The 22,324-nt window shown below is 51.0% G+C and overlaps 5 protein-coding genes across 5 annotated transcripts; all 5 read right to left on the reverse strand.

Annotated features, from left to right (window-relative positions):
* Positions 1-830: 830 nt before the first annotated feature.
* On the reverse strand, positions 831-3,849 carry LOC131210086 (GATOR complex protein MIOS). The gene is made up of 5 exons (XM_058203281.1): positions 3,723-3,849; positions 3,460-3,642; positions 3,250-3,390; positions 3,061-3,180; positions 831-2,994 (listed from the first exon to the last, which is right to left on the reverse strand). Exons 1-5 carry the CDS (start codon positions 3,847-3,849, stop codon positions 998-1,000), a joined length of 2,568 nt encoding a protein of 855 aa, XP_058059264.1. The 3' UTR covers positions 831-997.
* A 542-nt stretch (positions 3,850-4,391) lies between these two features.
* On the reverse strand, positions 4,392-7,902 carry LOC131209505 (endoplasmic reticulum junction formation protein lunapark-B). Its single transcript, XM_058202590.1, has 6 exons — positions 7,589-7,902; positions 7,332-7,426; positions 6,257-6,486; positions 5,573-6,171; positions 5,258-5,497; positions 4,392-5,189 (listed from the first exon to the last, which is right to left on the reverse strand). The coding sequence occupies exons 2-6, from the start codon at positions 7,356-7,358 to the stop codon at positions 4,966-4,968; spliced, it is 1,320 nt and encodes a 439-aa protein (XP_058058573.1). The 5' UTR covers positions 7,359-7,426; positions 7,589-7,902; the 3' UTR covers positions 4,392-4,965.
* Positions 7,903-8,586: 684 nt separating this feature from the next.
* Positions 8,587-11,137, reverse strand: LOC131208217 (angiotensin-converting enzyme-like). Its single transcript, XM_058200870.1, has 5 exons — positions 11,060-11,137; positions 9,359-10,750; positions 9,010-9,293; positions 8,804-8,954; positions 8,587-8,742 (listed from the first exon to the last, which is right to left on the reverse strand). Exons 1-5 carry the CDS (start codon positions 11,135-11,137, stop codon positions 8,587-8,589), a joined length of 2,061 nt encoding a protein of 686 aa, XP_058056853.1.
* A 2,033-nt stretch (positions 11,138-13,170) lies between these two features.
* On the reverse strand, positions 13,171-16,420 carry LOC131210458 (17-beta-hydroxysteroid dehydrogenase 13-like). The gene is made up of 4 exons (XM_058203712.1): positions 15,783-16,420; positions 13,679-13,935; positions 13,501-13,614; positions 13,171-13,434 (listed from the first exon to the last, which is right to left on the reverse strand). The coding sequence occupies exons 1-4, from the start codon at positions 16,383-16,385 to the stop codon at positions 13,353-13,355; spliced, it is 1,056 nt and encodes a 351-aa protein (XP_058059695.1). The 5' UTR covers positions 16,386-16,420; the 3' UTR covers positions 13,171-13,352.
* Positions 16,421-19,068: 2,648 nt separating this feature from the next.
* LOC131209890 (cuticle protein 1) lies at positions 19,069-20,325 on the reverse strand. The gene is made up of 3 exons (XM_058203043.1): positions 20,185-20,325; positions 19,664-19,989; positions 19,069-19,589 (listed from the first exon to the last, which is right to left on the reverse strand). Exons 1-3 carry the CDS (start codon positions 20,197-20,199, stop codon positions 19,427-19,429), a joined length of 504 nt encoding a protein of 167 aa, XP_058059026.1. The 5' UTR covers positions 20,200-20,325; the 3' UTR covers positions 19,069-19,426.
* Positions 20,326-22,324: the final 1,999 nt, after the last annotated feature.

Genomic DNA, 22,324 nt, shown 5'->3' on the forward strand with positions numbered 1-22,324 from the left:
ACCGCCAGTCGATCGGCTCCGCTTCTTCCTTCGGCAGATCCTGGGGACCGCCAAAAGCTAAACCGGTGCCCGTAGCCGCTAGCCGTATGGCCATGATTAACCGGTTCCGGAACGAGTGCAATTGATTTAACATGTTGTATTTGGTTTTATTACCGGGCCCGCTTCTTCCTGTTTTCCTTTTCCGCAACGGTTCTCTTCTTCGGTGCATTGTTAAAAGCATTTAATTTTTTAAAACCGCATTCAACAACACACACACACACACACACACACTCCGCTAACGACACACAAAGTAGGCGGTGCTTGGCATCCCCTCCAAAGCCCAACTCTTTCTTCCCCTTCGCGGCATGCTTTGTTTTATGTACAACGAATCCCGCGGATGTTCAAAAATTAAAGATGGCACCGCTTAGAGCAACAATTACCCGCGCTATTGCAACAAATTGCTCTATTATGATGTTATTTCCGTTTTTATTAACTCGTTTCAGCGCCGGTAGCGACGAGGAGATTGGTACAGCCTTGATTTCTCTTATTCTTAGTGGTGATGCATGCGATAGTGAATAACAAACTTGAGGCTCTCTGTTTGGTTGTTCAAACTGTTACTGAAAGTGCTCGAACATCACTGAGATGATGGCGTTCCCTTTGGCAAAGATTATTTGTTTCCATGCCCAACCCTTAATCTCAACAATAGTCTTTTCGGATGATCAAACCAAATGCTCTAGTCAGCAGTATTGTGAGGAGGAATTGGATTTTCTTAAATGTTTCAAATCGCCATCAAAGCGCATCAAAAGTCAGCAAATAAAAACAATAAATTGCGACTGAAAAACGAAAGCCATAATTAAAAACACAACGCTTACAGACAATAACACACACGCGCGCGTAAAAACTGCACTCGTTTCTATCGCACATATCGCTGGCGAGGCTGGCCGGCGGTAGCACGTAGGTAGGAACACATTCAGCGTGGCTGGAACCATAGCTCCTAGAACAGCGTCGACAGCTGGTGTCAGGAAACGCAGTCCTTTTCGCGAGGAAACTGGGGCATCGGCAGATCCTTGGCAAAGCACTTACAGTTACAGGACGTTACCGGACACTCGGTGTTTTGATTGAACCACTCGGTCAAGTGTTCGGTGTGGCCACCGTGGCGACAAGTCTGACACCAGCTGAACCACTTGGAAAACGGCTTCGACTGCCAACCGATCTGACCCTGGATCGCTTGGCTCTGCGATATGGCGCCCATCGTGGTGCCCATGTGCAGCAAGCAAAGGGCGCACCGCGGGAGCGGCTTGCGGCAATGTGGACAGGACGAAAGCTTGTGCATACTGGTGGCATTGCCTCGCAGCCGGGCATCGTCCTGGAGGGCCATTGAAACATTTTTACCACAGAAATTGCACAACAAAAACACAGACCGTGAACTGCGCGGCGGTGTCCGAATGCTGCCGAGTGTGATGTCCAGCTGTGCCCGTTGTTCCCACAGGCCCCACACGTCCAGCATGTCGCGGTACGTGGCAACCCAGTACTGGACGCGATAGTCAGTCAGCAGTTCGGACGTGAGGAACCGTGCGGCCACAAGCGCCACCGTTTGCACGTCCTCCGTACGGTCCAGGTGACTCTGGAGCAGATTGATGCCATCGTTCGTTGCACCGGTCAGCAACAGCCCGTTCAAATCTCCCGTCTCGATGCAGTTCGCCACCATGCCCTTGGTGTACTCGGCCAGCTTCAGATCGGACAGAAAGTTGCACGCGAACGCCATCCGATCGCTGAGCGAGATCTGCGTCTCGTTTGTCACCGTTTCGAAGCCCTCCTTTTCGTGGGCCAAAAAGGAAAACATGCACCTCAGATATGGATCATCGATCTGCGTGCGCGCAGCACCGCACTGCTTGCGCCACAGCTCGGACCGTTCGGCCGAGAAGCCGGACAAAGCGATGGCCGCTACACGCAGCAACGAGCTGGGATCCGATGCCTGATCGGCTCCCCGACCCAAGATGTCGATCGCCAGACGCACACGAAAGTGAAAACACGCCAACAGGGCCGCCCGGGTGTACTCGCGTTTGGCGCAAAGTTCATCGAGGAACGCAGCAAACGAACCCTCCTTGTCACGCTCGAATGTCCAACCGCACAGTAGCTGGGCAACGTCGCGCTGCTGACTACGGTACACCACCAGCCCGCTGCACATACTGAAGTCGACCCACTTGGTATTGACCGGTTCCGACTGGGACATCGGTGGCCCGTCCAGAGCGCTGCTCACACCGAGAATGGCCTTCAGTCCCAGCTTGCAATCTTCCTTCACCATGTGGCTCAACATTCGCCAAACCGACTGCAGCCCATCGTTCTTCTCCACCAGCTCCCCGTTCCGGTGCAGATCGGCCATCAGACCGTAGTTCTTCAGGGCCCGGTGTTGCATCGTTTCCGCAATATCCTCCTCACAGCTATCCATCGTCCACTGGTTCAGTGAATCGGTTGGCGTTGAGGAACGTGTCGGTGTCGCAAATTGACGCAGATCGGTGCCATTATTGCCGAACAGATTATTGTTGTTATCCCACGAAACGGCCACCCGTTGCGGGATACGGTAATCGCAGATATTGCCCACACTCGATAGTGCCAGCATCCTCTCTAGCTCGTACGGATGCCACGACAGGTGCGCCATCGAGGGTATCCGGCTGGTTGTGCTCGTACTGGCTGTCGTTTGAAACGGTGAAACGAACCGCTTAACCGAGTGCGGCTCACCACCGTCCATCTCCGAGCCGGGCCAGTGCAGATCGATCAGATTGATCAGCGGCGAATCGCGCTGCAACGTGGACAGGACGGACGATCGGGTTGGGCACCAGGCGAGCTGGCTGATGCTTTTCTGCATCTGTATTTGGCTAATCGGTTTCTCCAGTGACCGCAGGTCCCACAGATTGATAATGTTTTCGACATAGCTTGCCAAATACCGACCATTGGGCGCGACGCAAACACCGTTCACCGTTCGCGTGTTCGCGACCGTCGTCACCGGTGGATTCTCTGTGGAGCAAACATTCGATAATGTGTGCTTTTTCCTGCTAAAACTTAATAACTATGTCAACTCACGTCTGAAGTCCATCATCTTGATGTACTTGTGGCTCATGCCGGCAATCAACACCTGGGGAAAGGTCTTGTCCCAGCAAACGGAATGCGCCGTTTCCGACAGTCCCACCATACTCACGATTGCTAGAATAGGACACAATACTATTCGTAAAGACTTCGGTATTCCCGAAACAATGCTCCCCTGTTACTAACACGATTGATTCGGAACGCCGCGCTCCGTGTCCCAGATGGTGATACAATTGTCCGACCGATTGCGATCGTGGCCCATCGCCAGAAAGTTTGGTTCCAGTTCGCTCCACGCAATGCACGTGCACGCTCTCGAGATCCGGGGCGCTACAGAGAAAAACACGGGTTTAAATTAGCGCCTATCACTTACGACCTCCGGAGAACCGGTTTGCTTACTGAATTCCACATTGTGCTCGGGAGCAAAGTTGCATAACGCCACCTTTCCGTTGGGCAACCCGGCAGCAAAATAGATGTCTCCTCCACCATGGTACGACGGTGCTACGGTACGCACGAATTGATAGCGCGTCTCGAAGGCAATCAACGTGGCAGTGGTCGTTTTCGAGATGTCCAGGTTAATGTCTGAAGAGAGCGATTGCACGGACCAATCAAATCTACCGAAACCATTCAGTGTCGAGGGGCCTCCAGGCGGTTACACTTACTTGTTTTCTCCCCATGATCGACGAGATCGCGCTTCACCTGGTAGAGATTGATTTCAGAGCTGGCCGCTGTTAGGAACCGATCCGAGTACTTCGGAAACCAGTGTAGCTCCACAATAGTTTGAGACATTCTGTAGCAGCGACAGTTCTAGTGCATTGCCAATCCGACCCGTTGTGGCAGTTTTCGTTTTATCAGTCGTGATCTGCCGGGCCACTACGAAACTAAACTGATAACACGGAACGGCGCAGTTTGTGTTTATTATTCACGCCTCGCAGTTTTGACAGTTTTTGCTTCCTCCCCTTCACAAATGCTGTGTGTTTATTTGCTCCACTCCAAACTCCAAACTAAAAGACCAAGAAAAGATAAAACAAAGTTATTTAACGAAACAACTAATTATTTTCCCATCCAAATTAAACGGAATTATTAATTAACAAACTAAATTAGTCACCATGCAAATTAAATTATTTTTCCAAAGATAAATAATCACACAAACTAAATTGTTGTTTCATACAATCTGCGAATCGGTTAATCATTGAACCGCTTCGCGTACAACATTTTGGTGTTGCGTACGACAGCGTTTGAATAGGAACCGTTGCTGCTGAAAGGAAACCGGTAATCATTTCGAGCTTGCACGTTGTTTCGTTTGATTGAGAAAAATGTAACTTCTTTTATTATTGCGATGCCTTAAGCTAAGTACTATAATTACAACAAGAGTTAAGAACCATCAACAAAACGAGTCTTTGTCCATTCCCTAAGAATTTTCCTAGTACTTTCTGGCCCATTTACCAAAAACGCTGACTTCCTTTGGCGCGCGCGCGGTTCAACTACTCTATTCCCTTTAAAAATGCTACAACTGAAAGTGACACTTTAATGCTTTTTCCTTCCACTAACGAGGCACATGTTTTAAAGTTGGCAATTGATTTCACGACCAGTCTGACCACCGTCCGAAACAGAAACCGAAACAACACACATTCAGGACCACCACAATCAATCGAATCTAGGGGACATTTCTGACTAGTTTAAGCTGTTTAACCGGACACTGCCTGCCTGTTTGCCTAAATGCATGGAACCGTAGCGCCCTCGCAAGCGATCGCTGTGAATCGTGAAACTAGCGCGTGTCGGTGTGTGTTTATTACAAAATGAGGAAAATTGAGTGCACACGCTTTTAAATCTTAATTATCGTCATGCACCCACTAGCCCTGAAGGACGAATCGAAGAGCAATGTACGGGAGAGAGTAAGAAAATTCAGTCAAGTTTTTTCGAGCCCACGGTTTCTGGTCTGGTTGGCACTTCCTGTTTAACGGTATCGTTCGATTCCTGCGCACCGGTATCGACAAGCGAATCGGTGGCTTCCTGCTGTTCAGCCGTTTGCGGTTCGCCTTCCGTATCCGCCGTATCGCATACTTCGTTCGAAGGTGCTGGTTCCAGTTGTCGAGCTTCTGTGTTCTGAAGCTCCAACTCAGATTCAACTGCGAAAGATACCGGAAGTTGTTAGTGACAACGTGTGCAAAGAGGCCGCGTGCAAAGATAAACTCACTTGGTCCTTCCTCTCCAACGCCCGGACTGCGGGGTTCGCCCGATTGAGACGAGGCGGACGATCTGTCCTCGCCCTCCTCTCCGTCGGAGTCCTCGCTTGATTCTTGCTTCGCCTGAAGCTTCTCAAGCTGATCCAGGGAGAGCCGAGGGGCCATCGGACGCTGCTTTTTCGCCGGATTGAATGTACCGCAGAATGCACAGCGGAACGCCGTGTACTCGTACTCCTCCTTGAGCGCCATACCTTTTCGAGGACCCAAACACAAATGGAAACCGGTCAAAGTAAGGGGTACTGCGCCCAGTGCGAATCAATACTCACCATTGTGCATGTAACATTCGCTGCAGATCATCGCGAACCGGTGCGAAGGACCATCACCGACCAGATAGTCGACCATCTTCTCCACCACCCCTTTTGCGTTCTGATTGATGATAGGGAACGGTGTCCTTCGGTACGGTGTCGGACTCTGCCGAACCGGATATGGTTGCGGGAATGACGGCCGTATCATCATACCGCCCGGAGCCGTCCGCGGCATTTGCATGGCCATTACCGGCCGGCCCTGTGGCGTCATCGGTGTGCTGGTTCTACCACCTCCCATCGGCGGTGGCGAGACCTGTCTCTGCGGCACGCTAGGTGCGGGAAGGCGTGGCGATGGCATTCCTACCGGGATCGGCTTCGGTGTGCCGCTGGTCGCCGGAGAACGAAGTGCCGTTAGGGTAGCATTAAACGCTTGCGTCTGCAACCGGTGCGATTTGTCACCGTATTTGTCCAAAATCTCTACCGCCACCTTGTACGTTTCCTTCTCCATCACCTTCTCGAGGATTTTCTTCTTCTCCGTGCGCAAGTCTTTCAGCTTGTTCGAGTTCTGGCGCACCTTCCTCTCGTAGTGCCAAGCGAGAACGCGCTTCACGATGAAGATGCTGCGGAAACGTAATTAAAAAAGAACCTAATATTAGCGGGCATGACAAAACGAAACAGTATCGCTCATTTTGGGGGAATACTTACATGATTGGACAAATGAGTAGGGGAACTGAGTGAACAATCCGTTCGTTCCATGTTGGTGGAAAGAATGCAAAGTAGAACACGAGCGACCCGAGAATGTACAGCACGATGGAGGTGACCAGAAATCGCCCCACGAACCGCTTTCGCCGCTCCTGAGTGCTTATCGTGTACGCTTCGATGTCTTTTATCTTTTCCTCCAATTTATCCAACACTTCGAGCGTAGTTTTCTCTTTCTGCGAAAAGAAAGCAAAAGAAAGAGGATCGTAAAAAATGAAAACCGTGATTATGAGATGAGTCCACTACCGGGACGGTCACTTAGTGCCGAAAGCTACCACGCTCCGCTGAGCCGCGATCGGCGTCAATTGCTTAGGCGGCTTAGTGAATGCGCTGCCGAGTGGTACGGGGCCAAAGTGATTGAATATGTATTTTTATGCCGCTTCGCGCCAACGGCAGGAAATGTCGATGCGGATTTAATTAAATGTCGAATTTTGCCTTTTACCGCCAGCAAAACACATTCAAAAGTCTCCGGTGCAAACCATGAGAAAATCTTCGTACACGAGCACAAAAAACGACTCCGAGGACTATTGAACTGTTTCTGCGTTATGCAACATTGTCGTTTTGCTATCACTGATAATGTAGCTTGATAATTCACCGCTTATTCAAAACAACATATCATTCAACGTTTGCAACGCCATTTGCATCCACTTCCAACGCGTGCAACAAAACAAGCGGCACAAAAGTGCGCATACTTTAAACAGCCCCACTGACCCTAAAAAACACCCTCAAGACCAAAGTCTCCGCCAAAAAAGACCGTAAAAATGGCACAAATGACAAACGTGCTGCGTCACGAAGCGTCTTTAATGTTTGGGCGCCCATTGGCGAGCGAAAAAAGGGTGTTTTTAATCATTAAATCCTAGTAGGCTAGATCTCGAAGCAATAAAAAGAAGGTTTCTTATCGTCGGCCTCTGATACCACCACAAGAGCGATTGAGAGCACGCGTCACAAAACCCAAACCAAACCGTTCGTTGGCGCGCGTGGTGGCCGTGAAAAACTGTTAAACCCCCCGCGGAATACCTACCCGAAATCTTGAAATAATAACCCCCATCGTGCAGGCGTTGAATCAAACGGTCCGTTCCGCTGGTGACCAGGCACCGTCAGTGATCCGTGCGCGCTCTGTAAAGAAGAGAATTTTCCAAACGCATTACGTCGACCGCGGACCAATAAGGCCAATCTCTTTCGGGGCCCCCGTAAGTGGCGTCTGCTAATTTTAAAATCCAAAACGCGCTGAAACACACGAAAACTCCGCCAAAAATAGACCGATCGCTTGATGCTTACCAATGTCGTTTCGGGTGAAGCGTCGTAACCGGAACCGTTGGTGAGGCAGGTTTGCAACTTGATCAATATGTGTCCTTCAAATTTGCGTCACTCAAGCTCCATGTGATCCTTGCGATTTTCTGGTGCACTTTATTGGCCACCAAAAAGGCAGTTCTGGGGGAAGCTTCGCCACGGTACGATCACAAACAGTTCACACAGCGACCAACGATCCTGAACGGAGTTGGCGGTGGTAGTTGGCCTACGGAAGATCACGGTTTACCAGCGCATGGTTACAATCGGAGCACGGCAACGGCACGACGCGATTCGTTTTCGTTCGCCAATTTAGTGTCCGGGTTTGATTCGCGATACGTGTTTGCCAACTCTTCTCGCGGTTTGTTGCTGCTTATGGACTTGTCAACTTGTCAAAACTCGGATCCATCATTACCAGGGCAGTGTTGCCAACTTAGCGCAGCTGCTGTCAAAACCGGTTCGTTGCAGGTTTCATATTTGAAAATCGTCTTTCAAAGGACGGTTACGATGCATCAATGGTCAACATATTTTAAACCGCTATATCGCAAAATATTTAAAAAGATTGTAAATGTGCATTAGAAAAAAAAAATCGGATTGCGGTATGAATGTGGGAACGATCGGATAGTTTTCACCGTGCAGCCGTCACGATCAAAACAGTTTTATTTTGCAGCGCTCCTTTAAAATTAAATGATGGTAAAACTCAGAACTATAGTCGCAAACCCACGGAGAGGCAAAGCTGAAGTCCATCGTTGAGTTGAAACTCACGACACTTTTCCGGATCTTTTGTTGAAGAATTCTCCTTAAGGATGGAGCTCCCGGCCGGCACCTGATCCACTGTTGTCGCGGGGTTTCCCACACAATTATGATTGGATTAAAATGTTTTATTGGATAATTTTAATTGTTTCAATGATGGTAGTTTTCCTCAGCCAAGCACTTTGGTAGTTTTCTATTTACACTTTATTTTAAAATCGCACACAATTAGGTACAGTTTACATCTGACCACGAACAGCGATCATACATCTTCCAAATACTACCCCCAGCAGGATCGACGACAGGGGCACCCTTTCTAGGGAGCTCTGTCCACTTCTTGCTATCTGCGGTTGAAAGAGGGCCACATCTTCCATCGAAGAGCTCCATCCGATGATCTACAACGCAAAGTTTTGTTAGACCCTCCTCCTTGCCACGCACTCTATCGGGATTCGTTACCTCTTCTGCTCGATTCTGGGCCTCCAACCATGCTTCGAGGGGTCGGAAAAATTCCAACATGGGATCCACCGTCAGTCGCGATGTTTTACCTCGTGTCAGTAATTTGATGAGCTGAGTCGCCGGTAATGAAGCTCCCTGTTGCATCATGTCACTGCAAGGGGGTGAATTCGCATTATTGAACCAAACAGAGTTGATCCGGTTCTTACCTCAAAATGCGGCCCGCTTCACGCGATCGATAAAAATCACACGTGTGCAGGGGACCGTAATGGTGCGCCGCTTGGCACAGTTCGGCGAAAATCTGAAACTGCAGCACCGTGGCCACAAAATACTTGATGTAGTCCTGATCGGAAATCACGTGGAACTTGGCACCGGCATCAAAATGCTCGAAGCCCCGACCGGCCGGGGGAATCACGCCTTGGTACCGCAGACGAAGCTCCCACCAGCGGGCATTCATTCCGACTGGGCCCTTCTCGAAAACGTACCAACGCCACTGTAAAAAAGGAGACGAAACATTTGGCTTAGTGCCGGTGATCGTAAACCTACTAATCTGTGTACCTTTTCCAGTGCCAAACTGAAAGCCATGAAGGGCAACTTATCCAGCGCCAAATTCAGCAGATACTCAATGTTGATCATCGTGTTCCCGTTTGCCACGGCCACCGCACTGTTGAGCAGTCCGATTTTCTGCAAATGTGCCGGTCCGCCAACGCTCAGCGTGACTGCGTTCGCCAGCCCCTCGTGAAAAGCCGGATTCGGACCCTCGCGGTACAAGAACGGTTGGTTGGCGTACTGCATATAGTACTGGATGTGCGTCATTTCGTGGTGAGCACCAATGAAATCGTCCAACGTCACCTGGGTGCACTGTTTGATCCGGAAGTCTATCTTGTTGCAAAAATCCCACGCCGACGCACTACACTGCCCCGCTCCGTCCGACGGGTTCTGGAGCATCGAGTTGCGCCAAAACTCCGGCGCCATCGGCGGTAGGCCGATGGAGGTGAAGAACTCTTCGGCCGTCTGGAACATCTTTAACGGCGTGTAACCCTGTCGAACCATCTCTCCCGTCACGTCGGGCGATTCTGGTGGGCCCGGTTTGATTATGTCCATGATATGGCGCCAATTCTGGGCCCACATGTTGCCCAGCAAATGGGCCGGTATGGGGCCGTTCCGCCTGATGACGTACTCTCCGTACTTCCGGACCAGTCCGCTCCGGACGAACGTGAACAGTTGCTTGTACAGTGGCTGCAGCTGATTCCAGAGATCATTGACGGTGAAGAAAAATTCGCCATCCTCGTACACCGATCGCATCTGTTCTCCCGCATCGTGAAACCCGTGTCGTTCGGCCGCCTGATTTGCCAGGACTAGGTACCGCATGAACGTGTTCCTCACCGGCGGACCCGTCTTTTCGCGCCACGCCACCCAATAATAACGCAGCTCGGGCTCCACACGACTCGTCTCCATAATACGCGTCAGATCGGGACTGATCTTCAAGTCACAGTAGTTGCTGCCGTAACCGCTGACGTAGTTCGAGCTTTCGTAGCCAACCGACGATCCCGCCGACGAAAATGTGCCCCTACCGGTGGAGTCCGGCCCCCGGAAAGGGCACACTTTCGCACTGTTGTAGTTATCCTTCAGCAAGGCCAAGACGTGCTGCAGCTCGGCGTACTTATCGTCGCCCAATCCACACCGGCCCTGCTGTACAATTCGTCCGATCTGACGCCGGATGCTGGGGTCGATAATCCGCGCCAAATCCAACGATTGCACCCTTCGCCAGCTGATACACTCGAACCGCTGGGCAAGATTCTGTTGTTCCCGCATCCGCCGCTTGTTAAACTCCGTCCCGTTTGTCGAGAACCGCCATTCGGCATTCGCCACGCGGTTACACATTTCCGCCGCTTCCCGATCAAACTCGCGAAGAAACTGAATCGCCTCGCCCAGATTATCGTTGCTCGTCTTGGCGTAAATTGAGAAAGAAAAACGAAATCAATCAATGCCACGTTAGGGAACTTTTCACACAAATTGTGATGACCACACTCGAAATAATGTAAATAATAGTGCAACTGTAATTAATCAAATGTTAGCACCAAAAACAGTCACTTTAAACTGACAATGCGAGTTTAAACATTTTCACATTCTTCCTTCACTTTCTTCAACACCACGAACATTTTAAGAATTTAACAATCTCTGCACTCACTCACATAAATTATTAACTTTAACCATCGGACATTTAAGAATTAGAACACCTCGTACACCATTCGATACCTCTGTGTAGCGAAGATCGCTGATCTGGCCGCTCACCAGCACTCCCAGAAGGGTGCAATAGAACAACGCGCGCACCATGGCTCTAAACGGACTCACGCATCACTGATCGCCCCAAAAAACTCCAGAACCCGTGCCAGCGCCAAAGAGGTTCACGTTGGCCTAGCACCGAGAATGGTGAAGATCGGAAGGCTTCGGTACGTCGTCGACCGACTCCGGTGCGATACTGTGGCGGCCTACGGATGTCGTCGAGCAGCAGAGCGCCAGCCCTAGAAGCGATTCCTTCCAGCCCCGTATAATGCCTATTGTTTCACACCCTCCCCGGCTTTGTGTGTCTCGCGGGCCTTCCGATGGTGAAGTACACATTTGATTACATCGGAGATGATTGCTCCGAAAATCAGCCACTGTGACGGCGGATGTGCCGCGCGAAGTAGCGGATCGCGATGCGTGATGAGTGCGGTAATCTTGCCCTCGGGAAAAGAGCGGCTCTCTACCGAAACCACTGCCTGGCACCGGGTAAAAGGCTTATTACACTGCAATAAGTATCCGCCGCGGCCAGCTTAAAGTTAGAGAAGGGACAAAACCGCCCACTGAAGGTCGGACCCGAGAGTCCCGAATCATTATCGCCAACCAGCATCTTGTTGTGATTAGAAAGGGAATTGTCCACTTGTGTCCGGCCTCAAGAATGTGAATAATTTTAAATGATTTGGTGCCAAAAATTTGCATAAACAAAATAACGAACTATTTGAATGGCGTCATAAAATTACAGCCCGTGGCACCCGATTGCTCGACCGAGGTCGGAAACGCTTTTCGCGTGGTTCCGCACCGGAAAGCGCTCGACTGTCTCTTCACAAACGGTACAAGCGATTAGGAAAATGTCGCCCAACTGAACAGTTCTTAGCGTTCGTTCGTTCGTAAGCTTTGGGAGATGATGATCGTGCTAAGACGCAGCACTTCATAAAATTTCCTTCTGCATTGTTGAATATTGTGTGGCTTGGAACTTTGGACACACTCGACCTGGTTCCGGGTAGCGGATGGACTAGTTTAGTCAGAGATGTAACACATCAGGGTGAATCGAAGATGATCACTATTCCAAGAGCTGCGGAGCTGCGAAGGTCACATCCGTAACCTTTAGACAGTGTATGGGTGACGCAAATGCGCTTCTTCCATGATTAAATTTATATACTTTTTGCATCGATTACTTGCGCTTCACACTACAGCGATTCAACCGAGAGGAGTCGTTAAAGTTCTCCGCAAAAATTGCCTCAAAAGGCGGCGACTAATTCTACACCAGCCACATCCGTATTCTAAGCGTAGCTACCGCGAAACAATGGATCAATTAGGGGTGGTTTTACTGTACCTTTCCACCTTTCAGCTATCTTCTGGTGACATCTTACGCCTATTGACCTCATAAGCCCCTGTAAGCTGCTCATAATTTTTGTGTCATGCTGAACGCTTCAATGCCGTCCCCAGTAACAGCTGCGCCGGCACTTGAATGCTCAAAGATCGAAGAAGATCCCGCTCAAACTTCGTGGCGGACAACATAAAGCAATGCTTAGAGTACACGGGAAGACGCTTTACTCGACAATTATAACTTTGAAATATTAATAGCAACCATAATTCGTAATCTTTGAACAAACGTTTGATTGTACGATTTTGAAACTAGCTCTTGACGACCCACCGAGGCAGCATTATTCCTGTTGACGAACTTCAACTATTAATGCTAGAAGAGTGAATCAAAGTCTTGTGACGAACAATTGAAATAATTTTTGCTTTTAATCTTATGATCTATTGAACTTTTCATCCACTTCCGCTAATATCGTTCAGAAGGTGTTTCTTTTTTACCACACGTTCTTTTCAGTTTCACGTGGTGCGTAGAAAAAAGAAGTTAAAGCACGATTTTTTGAACGATCATACGAGTTCACGTATAGATGGCGTTGGCAGAAGCTCGCGATCGCGATCGAGCTTGCAAGATCGGACAACAGATTAGCAGATCGGACTGCAAATTTGAATAAACGTAACAAAACCGATCACTAGAATGGGGAGCACGTGGCTGACGGATGGCGATTTCGGTATTTCGGACGATTGAGAGGATTATTGCTTAGTTTCCGGGGTGAAGTAATTTTGCTCGTTATTTTATTTCCGATCTCTATCACACGTGAGCCAACCACAGTCAGGCTTCGTTACGCTCCGAAATGCATTATAAATCTAGTGATTAACGGTACTGATAATATTACTATTCCAACGTGTTAATCATCGCCGAATGTTCAGCCATTAAGCATTGTTCTTGCTTCAATCACGGATTTAGACATTTGTTCAGCTCGTACTCTCGAATTAAGTAGTCCCTCACCAGTTGTTGCACTGACACGGGAAACAATCTGGAAGAGAACCGAAGATGTGAATCACAAGATCGTTCACACTACAGTTAGCAGAAAAATACTCACAGCATGAAGCGTGTGAAAACGCCAAACAGTCTTGGCACGGTCACGACCACATCATTCCTCAAAATTCCTCTGACCATCTGCTGAGCGGCCTCATCGACATCCAGTAGCGGAAACCTAGTTCGAACCACATGCGAATGATTAATTCGGTGATCGTTCCATATCTGCAACATCTGCTTACCGTGGTTTCTCCAAAAAGTCCACCACATCCTTCCGCGTGGCCACATAGTAAGGATTTATGCACGTAGTTCGCACCGCTTTCGACAGACCCTGGATGCGTAGCTGCTCCGTGAGCGATGCCATAAAACCGGAGACGGCAAACTTTGTCGCCGAATACACGACGCCCCACGGAAAGGCATACATGCCGGACATGGACGAGATTCCCACGATGTGGCCCCTCTTTCGTTCGATCATCTCGTTCAGGAAGACTCTGGTCATCTGTGGAGATATTCGCAGGAGAGAAAAAAAAAACACCGAATTAAATTTTGACCTTGGAATCGTTCTCGAGTGCATCGCCCGAGCGATTTTCCCCCGGGTTTCGAAATGCCAACACACGATCGCCGAATCGCCTTCAGAAAACAGGTTGTCGGTTGGCTAAAAACTGAGCCTCACGCAAGCAAAGTGGACGCCAAATCGAACTAGGAACTGGTGTGCATTAGAAACCTGCACCTTGTTAAAGTCGCACCGGAGCGTCGCGCTATCGGAACGATGATTTTTTTTAATCCACATCATTAATACGTAAATGACCACCCCCCACGCCTGACTGCATTAGTTTTCGAAAGGGTTGCCAGGAACTTTTCGTCTTCGTAATGCTTTGAAATAAACGTGATTAGTAAAATACTGTAATGCTGTTTCATCGATTCCGATTGCGTTATGCCGAACGGGGCTTGCAGTCTATTAATCCTCGAGTACCGCCAACCGGTGAAGAATGATCTGCAAACGATCAACGCTAAGTTTAGCTACGGTTCGATTGTTGCATGTAATGGTCGTCTTATTATTTCTGATCTCACGATTGTTTTGCACCTGAAATTGAAACTTTGCTCCTCCAGAAAAAAATAGACTCGCATTGCTTTTCTCGAGTGATCCATTTCGATACACTTCTGAGCGATCACTTTTTTTCTGGAACTCACTTGATTTAAATGATCGAGTCCCAAGACGCTGCTCACGTCAGTGTGTGTCTCCTGTGTAATTAGAAACACCGAAACTGGAAACACGAAACCTTGGGATCACCGTCTTTCACGGTTCAAAGGCCGCCTAGGGGAGCAACATGAGGGAGGGCCATCGAGTTGATCGAGAACCGTTGACGTTGGTTTTTGTTTACGAGCCCCGGTCCGTGGTAACTAATCGACTACTACATAAAAATCAACTTCTTGTGCCTTTTCAACTGGTTCCTTTGCGCCGGGTCCACCGGAAACACCGAGACGCGAATAACAAGCCAAGGTGTGCTACAACAACAGTGATTGGACAGTATTTTAGTCCACCAAAAGCTGCGGGCTTTAATCTAACAACGGAGCGCTCCGGTCGAAAGGCAATGCTCAGCAGCAGCGATGGCCGGCCACTGTGAGTGGGAAAAATATTATAATGAACGGTTCCATATAAGAAGCTTGATTGCTTGCGATGTGTTGCAAGATTATACAATAATTATGGGCAACGACTCGACAAACGACGCGTTTTTTGATGATTTAACTGACTTCAAGGGTGGTTATCGGAGTCACCCGGAGACCTAGCCCTCGAAATAGAAAACGCATTATGAAACCAGTTTCTCCAGCGTGGCGCGCTCCGTCCAAAAGCATGCAAGGTGGGTTTAGGATCCAAGCCGTGTGTTTCCGTTTTAAATGAGGCATTCGGAGCAAACCACCGCCCACGGTTGCTGTTGAGCGCGATCGTATAAAAAGCCCGGCAGTAAAAGGCAATCAAACCGATTCGATACATTCGTGGTGCAATCGAAAGTAATGAAGATCGCATATTGTTAACTAAACCTGCGAATGTTTGCCAATCACCTGGCAAGCTGGCATATCGGCAAACGCAAATCCGCGCCGGAGACTGCGTCGACTAGCGTTTGGCGTGACTAAGACGCTTCACGACGATTGGCCGCACAGCTGATCGTTACGGCAAGGCCACAACAAACGCAAACGGCCAGGCACACAACAACATACACACGTGTTGATTCACTAAAACGCCCGGCGATGGGGTGCAAATCAAACTGCGTCCTCAAGTGTGGGGAATGGGGCTCTCAGCGGCCGGAAGTGGCCGTCGGTCGGTCGCTGTGTGGGGAAGCTATTTACCCAAATGTGCGACTTGATGTTCACGTCCACCACGTTGGCCTCTCGCTCGGCATCCGATTCGCCAAGGAACGCAAACAGTATCAAGCCGGCGTTGTTGACGAGGATGTCCACCGGTCCGCAGCCGTCGCTTTTCATCTGCTCCGCCAACCGGCGGCACTCGTCGTACTTGGACACGTCCACCCGGTACGCCCAGGCCGCAGTGCCCAGCTCCTGTTTCAGCTCGTCGCACGTCCGCTGGGCCGCCCCGAGATCGATGTCCACCAGGACCAGCTTGCAGCCGTGTGTCGCAAACAGCCGCGCCATGCTACGGCCGAGCCCGTTTCCCCCGCCAGTTATAAGGACCACCTGGCCGCGGACATCTTTCGAGCGGCGCGGTGAGACCATGGAGTAAATCTCCCTCACGAGCACCGGCACTCCGAGTAGCACCACTTTCACCAGATCGATCGCGATCAGTAGCACCGTTAGGAGGGTTTCGATCGCCACCGAAACCCTTTGGTTCGCCAGCGGGGTCCCCTTCGAGCGTGCCTCGGGTTGGCTGGCGTTCTGCGGTTCGCCCGACATCTGGCCACTTTCGGTCGTCGCACGGTGCCCCGATGAGCCCATCTCTCCGGCCCGTTACACGATGTGCTTTCGGTGAAGTCGCGCGAAAGACTGAACGGCTCCGCGATCCCGAAGTGTTTCGATGACGCCGATCACTGATGACGCGCCGCGACTTTGGGGGATGTTAGACGGCTGGGGTGGGGTGGGCCGGTAACGCCGGTCGCTGGCCGGCTGTAATTTATCGCGAAGCGGCAGGGTCACCGATGAAGGATGCTGGAGAGGCTTAATCTTTTCGATAATCACTCAACGTCTTTTGTCTCCGGCACGAAATCTGGCGCAAACGTCTGGCCGCAAACGTCACCAAAGCCGGTTCTCTAACCCTTCGGCGAACAATGGCAAACGAGTGGAACGAACTGCGTGCTTACATAATACCTATCAACCGTTGGGCGATCGGAGCGAGAATTGAATTGAGGAGTTATTTATCATGTCCTGCCAGCCGGTCGCGTTGATACATAAAATATATTCCATTCCTCGTTCGGGGACGGGAGCCTTCGAATGTTTATTATTCAGCTGTCTATTGAACCGGGGTTTCAAAGTATTTATGGCCGAAAAACGTTTGATTTTTAATTAACTCCCCGAGGGTGCCCGAAAAACTCCGCAAGGGTTGATGGGAACCATGAGTTTCGTTTCAAGCCTCGTATCTAATCTCTCGCTCTCTCTCTCGCTCTCGCCGGCAGAACGGGGTGGGATGCAAAAACTCGAAGCATCTCAAGATCTCTCCGGCAAACACGGTGGCGAATGCTGCTCGGTGTCCGATTCAACGGCGACGGGCGAAACACAGAACGCTGCGAACGATTCTCTCGATGGTGGGCTAAACGGATCGCACATTCACACCTGCCCCCTTCGAGTGCGTAATAGACGGAACGCACAATACGTGGTGCATTGTTGAGTGTCTCTGTTGGGCCGTTTGTTGGGCTGCAACACTTGATTGAACGGTGTTGGTTTCAATCGCCTTCTGCCCCAACACCACCACACCGTGTCCGTTGGTCCCTGATGGTGGTGTTGGGATCGGAACATTTTCGGATCGATCATTAACTGCTCAGGTAAGTTCTGGCCCCCCGAAGCGGCGCTTATTAATCCCGTCAAACCCGATCGCTGTGACGTGCACACCGCACGTAGCCACCCCGTTGCGTTGTTTGCACACCTCCAGTGTGTCGCTGTTTACCGATCGCCGTGACGGCAGCTCGTGATTTCATGATAGTCATCGCCCCACCAATTTTGCCGCTCAGCCGATCCTCTCTGGAGCAGGTCTTCGCAAACGATTAGCACGCACCGTACTCACCGTTCGCCGTGCTACCATTAACCCCGGCGCGACGCGCAGCATGATTTGGGCAAACGATCCTCCCAAAAAGGGGGCTACCTCTGTTTGCACAGCAACGTTGGCGTCACTCGAAACGATCTTCACTCCACTCGACACTTGCGGTGCTGGGCCGGACATGCTCTACGTACTCAGTGCTACTTAGTGTACCGTTAAATCGATCGTGTGTCGATCGGATTATTCTACCATCCCAAATGTAGGCCCATTGAAAGGCGGTAAATCATGCTCCAATGAGCTGGGTAACTTTTTTTTTCTCAACTCTGCAACTCTACGTCAGTGGTCAGCAATGGGTTGGGAGAGTTTTTACGGGCTTGATCGGGGCAATCGTTTCGCGTGGATGAATTGGAAAAGGTGGGAAGGTGTGTCGAGTGGAGAGGTCATATCGGTTGTCTTAGGTATTAAATTGCAAGGTCTGTCCTTGCCTCCAAGCACAGTCACTTCCTAAGCCAAACTTTCAGCCGCCAACCGATGTGGAGCACAGATCTGGGCGGACGCTCCATTAATGATCCTTTAATGGTCGGTAAGTGCGGAAAGCGAACGCGAATGCCGAACACTCTCTTGTCTCTGTCTCTCTGCCGGGGAAAGCTCCATCAACCGTATCGGCTGGCCAAATCTAGTTGACGGCTAGTTGTGGTCAAGCAAGGAGCAACTCGCGCTGATCCAACGTCATTTCGCATTGACGCATTTTGGACTTTCTTGTAGGCAGGTCTTTGACAAACTGCGAGCGTCAATAGATTGTAATTTTATCTTTCTCTCTCCTCCGTTCTTGTTTTCTTTCTCCTTTTTCTTCACTACGATTGATTAGCACATATGTTATAAGTGGTAACTGGCCAATTTGGAGTGCTACGTTTTATGTTGTTTCACTTGCTATGGTCCGTGACATAAGCGATCGACGGTACGATCGTTCAATAGAGTGTTGGTGATCCATCCAGTGTTTCGGGTTTTAAACTATCGATTGCTTGACTTTGAAAACCTTCAACCTTCATTCTGGAAATTCTAAACACTCAGTAAGAACTTTGCCATTTAGGCAGGGAGACGCTAAACGCTTGTAGAAAAATGGGAAATATAAAAAACCTATTTCCAAAGCACCCTCTATCGGAATCTTTAGCAAATCGCGGTCCACAGCCCGGACACCAGTGATCTCACTCCATTGTTCAGAACCTCCATAAAAAGGGGCAAACCTTCTGTTAATATTTCAAAAAAGTAAAAGACTACTTATGAAAGACTACGAACAGCGTTAGTTGTATCCATATGAATCTTGCACCTAATTAGGCTAAGGTTCCGTGTTCCTTCCGACAGCATATTTCTTTCATTCCAACCACGAACAAGACGGGGGGGCCCATCGTTTGATTCTTAAATCAATTGCATTTCAAATTTCATTTGCATCGTGTGCGCTGAGATAACATTTCGGTTCATTTCGTTTTTGCGTGTCCGATCGGCTGTGATCGTTCTCTTCTTCTTTCTCCTGATCGTTCTGCGGATGGTTCGCATTCTTCTTTCCTCTACCCGGAACCGGAACCATTATTTACAACCATTGGGCTGGGGGGTGAGGGGGGAAGGCAGGAACACAGTGGGTAGAACAGGGAGAGAGTGGACGACCGGCCGGAAAGGAAATGGAAAGGACACGGGACAACGGTCGGCCGATGGTCGAGGTGGGGATTGAAAACAGAGGCGCAGTAGTAGTCGGTGAGGGACAGAGAGTGGAACCCGGGTGGGGGCCAGCTTCTTAGCAGTACGGGAAGTTCGGGCAGGTGTGCGGGGACACTCCGGCAGGGTACTGGCGGGCGGTGTATCCTGGCAGAGGGGCAGCGTGCGGCACGCCAGCCGGGGCCGAGTTATCACAGTACGGGTAGTTCGGGCAGCTATGCGGGTCCACTCCGGCGGGATAGCTAGACAGGGACGAAGGGAGAGCAAGGTTAGTGAATCCCGGTGATCGCGGTGGTGCTCCCGACGCTTAACCTACCGATCGCCACCGGCAGTTGGGGCCGGAGCTCCGAGGTAGTTGTGGCTGGGGCCGGTCAGAGCCTGGTACGAGTGGGGCGCTCCGTGGTAGTACGGGGCGTGGGCTGGGGCCGGGGCCGGAGCGTGGTTCCAGCTGGGCTGGGCGTTCCAGTTCGGGTTCCAGTGGTTGGCGGCATGGTTGTTGTACGGGTTCGGGCTGTGCAGGGCCGCGTTGTCACAGTTCGGGTACGACGGGCAGCGGGACGGATCGACGCCGGCCGGGTACTGGGCGGCCTGCTGATGTTGGGGCTTGGCGGCTACAACGGCGGCAAAGGCCAAAACAGCGATCTGCACGGTAGAGCAAATAGACAAAGACGTAAGACACGGGCACTCTCTCTCTCTCTCGCACAGAACACAGGTCCCACAGTTTCCCGACGCCCCGACGGCCGTTGCACTCTGACACTCTTCCGGTTATGGCGCAGATCACTTGGCTTCGCTTCCGGTTTCGAGCCCGAGCACACGCGCACCGTCGCCATTGCTTACCACTTTGGAGAACATGGTTTCAGTGAGTTGAGTTGTGGTTGGGTTGTGGTTGGGACGACGTTGCACACACAGCAAAGTTGGACTTTTATGCTACCGTAACGCAGATGGTTTCGCTTAACACAAAACTTCCAAACCGAGTACCGAATACTGAACTCCGACAGGACAATACACCTCTTTTATAGCAGAACCGCCACACCCTGCGAGCGCCGATCGCTGCCGGGTTGCCATCGGCTCGCCCCGAAGCCGCAGCCAGGCGGCCGTTCTAGTGCGGCCCTTTCCCGAACCACACCACGAACCGCGGCACAGTGGAAGGGACGGGTTGGTCGTGGCCGCGCACCGAGAGCCGGAGTTCTTTCTCCACCGAAATCGACCCGCTACCCCCCTGCGGTAGTCGACGAAGGCGCCCGACGACGAATGGCCGACGAACGGGGCCGACCAGCGTTCTCCGGTTCGTTCCGTCTCGCTCCTGCGCCTGCGAGTTTCATTAGTTCAACTACTAACCCGATCGGTTCTTGAGTTACGCGGAGCCCGCGGAGCGGCGATCTTTCACTTCAAGCCCACCTCGGCCGGCTGCCCATAATAGGCGATCGCACCGAGCAACGGAGCATGTCGGCCACATACGAACACGCACTGGTAGTGTTTACTTTTTTTTCCTTCTGTTGACTACTGAGGCCGACTGCGGAAATCCCAACGATGACGACGATATCGGCGCACGTCGGCGGTTCACATCCTGTCACCTCAAATTCCGGCCGAACGGTACGCCCACCGACAAAGGCGCCCCCCGGAAAATATTAATAAAACCCGCTGCGGGCGAAGTTCAGCGAGTTTAAAAGTAACTCCACCGAACCGTCCTAAAAGCGGTCCCTGCGTTAGAGAGAACGGACGGTCAGCGGGCACAGTGCGGGCCAACTTTTCGGTTGCGGCTCCACATTTGTCCCAATTAAATTGGTGCAATTTTTCCGTCGATCGACCCCTAACAATCGGCGCGATCTACAAAACTCTACAATGGCAGGTAAAATGAAAATTAAATAAATATAGCAAACGATCACAACGAAAAGGTGTCCAACGGGAACCGGCATCGAAAGTTGGTTCCATTATCACCTTGCTCGGTATTGTTCCGGCCGACCGACCGGTGTGAGCTAATCTTGCCACGGACTGTCCACGGCTCAAGGCACTTTACACCTTCGCGCCAGGGAGGCGAGGAGGCTGGCCGGAGCCGGAGGTGGCTTCGACGCCTGGCCCACCCCGGCGAACGAGCGGTGCAAGTAATAACAACAAGTTGCCCTTGATTGCCGCTCCGGAAAAGTATGATTCTGCGCGCGGTGGTTACTCACGAAGGGTCAGGGGTGCGGGGTCGGAAGGGAGGCGCGAGTGCGCTTGCCTCAGTTTTCTTTATTATACTTAAGTCTCTGTGTCTTTCTGCGTCATTCCGCAACAATCCCGCAAAACAGGAGGAGGCCAGCAGCAGGCGAAACAGCGAAAGTGAGCGCCGATCGAAACCGAATCGGGAATGGGTTCCTGAGCGGGGTGGGGGCCCGGAGGCACGATCTACGGTGGCATAGATCGCACTTCACACTCCGGTGGCCTCCGGGGAGCGCAACATTCTGGTCAGCGGAACACGCGGCTTGCGGAACGCATGGCTTCTTTACGCGCGCGGTCGCAGACCCCGGAGGAGAAAGGCGAGCGGCGGGAGTCCGTTGCATTCTTTCCCACGGGCTCGAGGCTCAGCCAAGGCACACGCTTCGCTCGTTACGATCGCGTGCCCGGTGGCGATCGCGCACGATCCGCGTTGCGACTGCACTCGGCATCGATTGCTCCGAAAATCGGTACACAATCGTTAAAAAACAATTAGAAAACTCCTCCGAAACTCACCACCCTAGGGCCTGGGGGGAGGCCTAATGAGGACGGCCGCCAATTATCGCTTCCTTCCCTCCCTTCTGCTCGGTCAGGCGAGAACTGCTCGCGGACCAATTCCAATCACTGATTGGTTTGGGCTTTTCAACACCTTCCAATTAGGGACACGAAACGGGGCTCAAAAGTCCAGAAACGATCCTGCGACACTTCAAGGCGGGACACACATTCCGGCGTCTCTCAAAAAACGGGACCCACCGCGGTCCGACCTTGAACGTTTCATTAACGC

This window comes from Anopheles bellator, chromosome 2 (assembly GCF_943735745.2).
Source record: "Anopheles bellator chromosome 2, idAnoBellAS_SP24_06.2, whole genome shotgun sequence".
In the NCBI taxonomy this organism is placed as follows: domain Eukaryota; kingdom Metazoa; phylum Arthropoda; class Insecta; order Diptera; family Culicidae; genus Anopheles; species Anopheles bellator.